This window comes from Postia placenta, assembly GCF_002117355.1.
Source record: "Postia placenta MAD-698-R-SB12 unplaced genomic scaffold POSPLAscaffold_27, whole genome shotgun sequence".
NCBI lineage: Eukaryota > Fungi > Basidiomycota > Agaricomycetes > Polyporales > Adustoporiaceae > Rhodonia > Rhodonia placenta.
Genome location: NW_020169858.1, coordinates 28803 through 34873, shown reverse-complemented (window position 1 = coordinate 34873; position 6071 = coordinate 28803). Strand labels below are relative to the sequence as shown.

The 6071-nt window shown below is 27.5% G+C and overlaps 1 protein-coding gene and 1 non-coding gene across 2 annotated transcripts; both read left to right on the top strand.

The window, feature by feature from the left end:
- Nucleotides 1-636: 636 nt before the first annotated feature.
- Nucleotides 637-1230, top strand: POSPLADRAFT_1114665 (hypothetical protein; the record flags this gene model as incomplete). The annotated part of the gene is made up of 1 exon (XM_024483440.1): nucleotides 637-1230. A coding segment is annotated over one exon (594 nt), but the record flags the coding sequence as incomplete, so codon positions are not given.
- A 478-nt stretch (nucleotides 1231-1708) lies between these two features.
- Nucleotides 1709-1781, top strand: POSPLADRAFT_t167. Its single transcript has one exon. It is a non-coding gene; the product is annotated as a tRNA-Asn (tRNA).
- The last annotated feature ends 4290 nt before the right edge of the window (nucleotides 1782-6071 follow it).

Here is a 6071-nt window from a genome sequence, read left to right as displayed (position 1 = left end):
TATATTTAGACATAATTAATAAAACGTATGTATATTATTAATATGGATATTGTTAAGTAGTTAAATATTTTTGTTTAACAATCGTAATGCAAAGTAAGAAAAATAAATAAAATTAATTAAGTCATGAAGCTCTTAAATAAAGAGTCTAATTTAGACATAAATTTTGAAGGAAATTTACAACTAAAAAAATTAAATACTGAAGAATTAAATTCTAAACGGCCAAATGCTGCCTTCAAAAAAAGTCTTAACCCGAATCTACAAAAATTAACCCAATATAGTACAGATTTGAATAAAATCTCTTCAAATTTAAGTAATAAAAATCAACTAATCTTAAATACAAAAATATCTAAAGTAAGAGAATTAGCATTAGAAGATACAGCTCAAAGTTCTAATTTAAACCGGAAAGGTAAAAAATATTATGAAAGAATAGATATGTTAAATGTTTTAAACGTAGAAAAATATAGACAAAATAACCCGCTCGCGCGAGCGGCGAATATACTTAACCTATATCCTGTACAAGGAATAAATAATATAATTCTAAGTAATTACTTAAAATCTTTTTCAAAATTTAATGTAGAAATAGCTAAATCTCAAAATATAAATTTTAAATTTAATAACGTAAAAAATAAATTTTTAAAAAATATATCTTCTATATTAGAAAATTCATTTATGACAATGTCAAGTTTAATTAGTAGACCTATTTATAATATTACACCTCATAAAGTAGTTATACGGTTATTATTCTTTTTAGTTAATAAAAATAATTCTAAAATTAAAAAATCTAAATTCTTATCTGTTAATAGTAAAAATTTAGAAATATTATGTGCTAATTTAAGTAAAATTTTAAAAAAACCAGTAGAACTTGATTTAGTCAAATTACATTATCCTTTTTACGATAGTAATATATTAGCTAATCTTCTTGGTAGAATTTGTGATATTAATTATAAACCTTATATTTTTATATTAGATAAAATTTTTAATAAAGCTAATATTAAAAATCCTACAATAAGAATACCTGAAACTAATTCTAATATCCCTACTTTCTTAACTGGACTTAAAATCAGATTAGCAGGTCGTTTATTAAAACAAAAAATAGTCCCTCGACATACAGTTAAAACTACTCAACACGGAAGTTTAACTAGAAGTAGTGCTGATATTGTAACTAATAGTAGATTTACTTCAAAAAACAAAAGAGGTACATTTAGTTTTACTGTTACAATGGGACATAGATTTTTTTAAATTAAACAAATTAATCTATTTTTAGTTTTTAAGTAATATTATTTAAATAATATTTTTTATGTTAATAATTTATCCCCCTCCCGCATCCCGAGGCCGCGAGGCACCCCTACGGCTGCCGTGCTTATTAATTTAATAAAATTAATTAACCCTGTCCTTTTTATTGTTTTTTTAATTAAAAAAAACACAGAATAACAAAAGGAAGAGGCTTGGTGGAAGAGCCGATCGGATTTTTAATATATTATATATTATATATTATATATTATTATAAAAGAGTTATATAATATATATTACTATAAAAGTGTATAAGCTTATATACTTAAATCTGATCTTGATAAAGGGTAGTTGATTAATTGGTGAATCGCTCCATTTGGGATGGAGACATAATGCGTGTTCGAATCGCGTCTACCCTATAAATATTTTTCCCGCCTTATCGGCATAGTTTGTCTTTAATTAGGACGGTTAAAAAAATGGTGTTATGGCAGAGTGGTTATTGCGAGGTACTGTTAATACTTTTTTCAGAGGTTCAATTCCTCTTGACACCTTAACTTAAAAATAGGCTTATAAGATAAGAATCCGTGTTTGACTCAGGCCTCCCCATCCCCTTCCCCAATAGGGGTTAGGGGATGGGGAGGAGCAACAGTTCTAATTCCAGAGGCCGTTTTATGATGAATTTGCAGAATAGGTTGATATAGATCTGTTTTAGTTTCTACATCAACATCAGCGATCCAATATATATTATTTAAAATAGTAATATCTCCATCGAACTGATTAATTTGCCCTACTCCCGAGGCCGCACTTATTAATTTAATAAAATTAATTAACCCTGTCAGTAAACTTTTGTTTTAGTCCTTTTTTTAACAAAAAAAAGGAAACAAACAAAAGGAAGAGGGAAGGGAACAAATTATTAGCCATAGAAGATGGATATAAAGCGTTCACATCATAAACGTGAATATTTTTACCATAAGGTTTATAGTTTTCCGTTGATTCACCTGTAAATGATTCTCTAATGAAATCAAATATTTTACCTTTAGTTAAAGGGATAGTATTTTCTTTAAGATAAAATTTTCTGAATATTGCAAAAGATATTGAAGGTGTTGTAGGATATTTATCGATATTAATTTGCCAATTCTCAAAAACTAATCTTCTAAAGCTTATTCATGGTTCACTGATAATGCTAAGTCATTATTAGGAAACATATTGAGATCTAAATATAAAGGGTACACCGTATACTTACATAACTTTAGTAAATTTGATATTATTTTCATGTTAAGGGATATTTATCAATTAACTACTGAAGGGTTTAATGTTGAAATAATAAAAAGAGAGGATAAATTTATTAGCATTAAAATTTTTAATACTGATAAAAATATTTCTATTACTATTAAAGATTCATTATTATTGTTACCTTCTTCATTAGCTAACCTTGCTAAACAATTTAAATGTGATGTACAAAAAGGTACTGAACCAGTTTACATTGGTGATGATCAAATTGGACAACAGTATATAATGGAGAATCTAGGTCATTATTCTAAAGATGTTGAAAAGATTAGGGACTATATGGAATGGAGAACAAAAGTCCAGGCATATGTTGAAGCAGATTGTATTGCTTTATTCGAAATATTAGTAAAATTTAGAGCACAAGTATATAATAACTGGGGGATCATAGTTGATAAATATCCAACTATTCCTAGTTTAGCTTTTGCTATTTATAGAGCTAATTTTTTAGAAGAGGGTACAATACCCATCCTTAAAGGTAAAATTCATGATTTCATTAGAAGTTCATATACAGGTGGCTCTACAGATAATTATATCCCATATGGTGAAAATATTTATGTGTACGATGTTAATTCTTTATATCCAGCTTCAATGGAAAAAAATTTATTCCCTGTAGGTAAACCTATTCAATTTGAAGGATTTAATGAAAATTTTCTTTCTAATAAATATTGGTTCGCAGAAGTTTTAGTGGAAACACTAAAAGATTTACACGAACCTTATTTACAAATTCATTATAATAACCGAACTGTATCACCTATTGGTAAATTCAAAATGATAATTAATTCATGTGAATATTACAATGCTGTAAACAGAGGTGATTATAAAATTCAAGTCTTAAATGGTTATGCATTTGATAAAAAAGATCTTTTTTCTAAATTCGTTACATATCTGTATCAATTGAGATTAACTTATCCTAAATCAGATCCAATGAACCTAATAGCTAAATTATTAATGAATTCACTTTATGGTAGATTTGGTATGAAACCTGATCTGGATATAACTGAATTCATTACTAATGTGGATTTAAAAAATAAGATACAAGAAGGTAAATTAAACTCTCTTCACGATCAAATTAAAATTACTGATGAAGTATTATTAATTAGTCATTCAACTACAGAATCTTCTTCTGTAAAAAATTCTATTGGTATTGCTTCAGCAGTAACTGCATATTCAAGAGTTCATATGTCTCAATTTAAAAAATACCTAATTTTAGATTATTTTACGCTGATACCGATTCAGGTTTTTTTGATAAACCTTTACCTAATGATCTTATTAGTAATGAACTTGGTAAAATTAAGTTGGAATATATATTCAAAGAAGCTGTATTCTTAGGACCTAAAATTTATGCAGGTATTACCACTACTGGTAAATATATATGTAAAATCAAAGGATTTAAAAATGCCTCTTCTATTCCATTTGAAGTTATGAAATCTTTATTACATAAAGATAGTTCAGTAGAATTAAGCCATGTTAAATGGTTTAGGAATATTGATTCACAAACAATTGAAATGAAAAATCAGTTATATAACCTTCAAAAAACTTCTAATAAACGAACTTTTGTTTATAATAAAAATGTTGCAATCGATACTAACCCAATCAAATTGGATACTCTTAATGAATAATCCCTAATTTAACCATTAAAAATTTAATTTATCCCCACTCCCATAACAATAATTGATTATTATTCTCCCCAGTTAGAGTTGATGATAATTTGACTTATTTTCGCATTTTCTGTGGGGGATATATACTATCTTGATCTAATCTGTTACTTTACACAAAAACAAAAAGAACACCTATATGAGAAAATTTATTATTTATCTGTTTCTAAGTATCTGTAATAACTTTGCTAGAGGAGGACTATCACTTTGGGTGGTATTGCGACTTTCATTTATTGGAGTGGTGCTTATTATTTTGTTATGTTTTTGGGATGGAGTTCAATTTGTATGGGTGTCATTGGTTTATGGTGGGTTACAGCTTTGGTTTATAAATTTAAGTATTTTAAAATGAATAGTAATTTAATGATGAAAACAGTAGAAGTGGGTAAACAAATCTTATTTAAGAAGTTCTGTACACATTATTTAGAAATTTTAGGTTGGTTCCTTGGTCCTACTGCTATTTTTATGAAATTTTTTAGTAATTTAAATATTTATGATTTTTTTACCGCTTCATTTTGTTTTTTAGGTTTTTTATTTGTATTATCTTTAAATAAAGTTATTCAAATTGTATTTAAAATTTATTTAGCTTTTAAAATTATTGATAATTTAATTAATGAAATGTGTTATAATTGGCAAAGAAGCACTAAAATTAATTTTAATAATGATCCTTCTCCTTGTGCCCTAAATAGGATAGGGGTTTTTTTATAACAAATTTTCTATTTTTAATAATAGACCTTATGCTTTTGCTTTTGCTAATGTTAGATTTTATTCTATGGCTAGAGATACACAGAATACAGAAGATAATGCTTCGGTTCCGAATATTTTTATTGATAAGGATATTGCCTCCACTCCATCTGATAGTCTTAATTTAAATAATGATCATAATTTTATTGACATTAAAAATGTATCCAAATTTTATGGTTAATAGAGATTTGTGTTTAATTTATAAAGATGCTATTAATATAAATTCTGATAATTTGACTTTTTTCCTGTGGGGCCTAGTGGAACAATATATTTTTACCACGAGACTCATAAAAACAGTGGGCTGTAAAGTAGGGGTCACTTTGTTTCTTAGTTCTTGCTTCATTGACTACTTTTATTCTCCTTTTTGTGCTTGATTTCTTGTCTTTTTCGGTGTTCTTCTGAACCAATCCTTCCTATTTCTTTATTTTCTCTTTTTTTCTTGCTTTTTCCTAGACTCTGAGCCTAATTTACTGCCCCTTCTAAACAATTTAAATGTGATGTACAAAAAGGTACTGAACCAGTTTACATGGGTGATGAACCAATTGGTCAACAATATAAAATGACTAACCTTGGACATTACAGTAAGGATATAGAAATGATTTATAACTTCATGGACTGGAAAATTAAAATTCAGAGATACTGTGAAGCCGATTGTATAAGTTTATATCAAGTACTAATGAAATTTAGAGATCAGGTATTTTGGAAATTCGGGGTTGATAGTAATTTATATCCTACAACACCATCACTGTCATTTGCAATATACAGAACACATTATATGCCCGATAATTGTATTCCTATTCTTAAAGGAGAAATTCATGACTTCTATCAATTTTTAAAAATTTATTATTACCCCCCGATCGCATAGGATATAGCCATGTAGACAATTTTACGCCTAAAATCGATTTTTCTTCCTTTACAAAAAACAAAAGGAGAAAAGCAGTGAAAATGAGAATAAAAATAAGCACAAATTTTTTTGTGATGCTATTTACGTCCGCCAAAATCAAAATAATTTACGTATCTCTAAAATTTAGTAGATAGTGACGTAATTCTAACAGTATTCATAATTTATATTATTAATCCATCCCCTGTGTCCCCTCCCCTCTCCTCTTTCCCTCTTTCCCTCTTTCCCTCTTTCCCTCTTTCCCTCTTTCCCTCTTT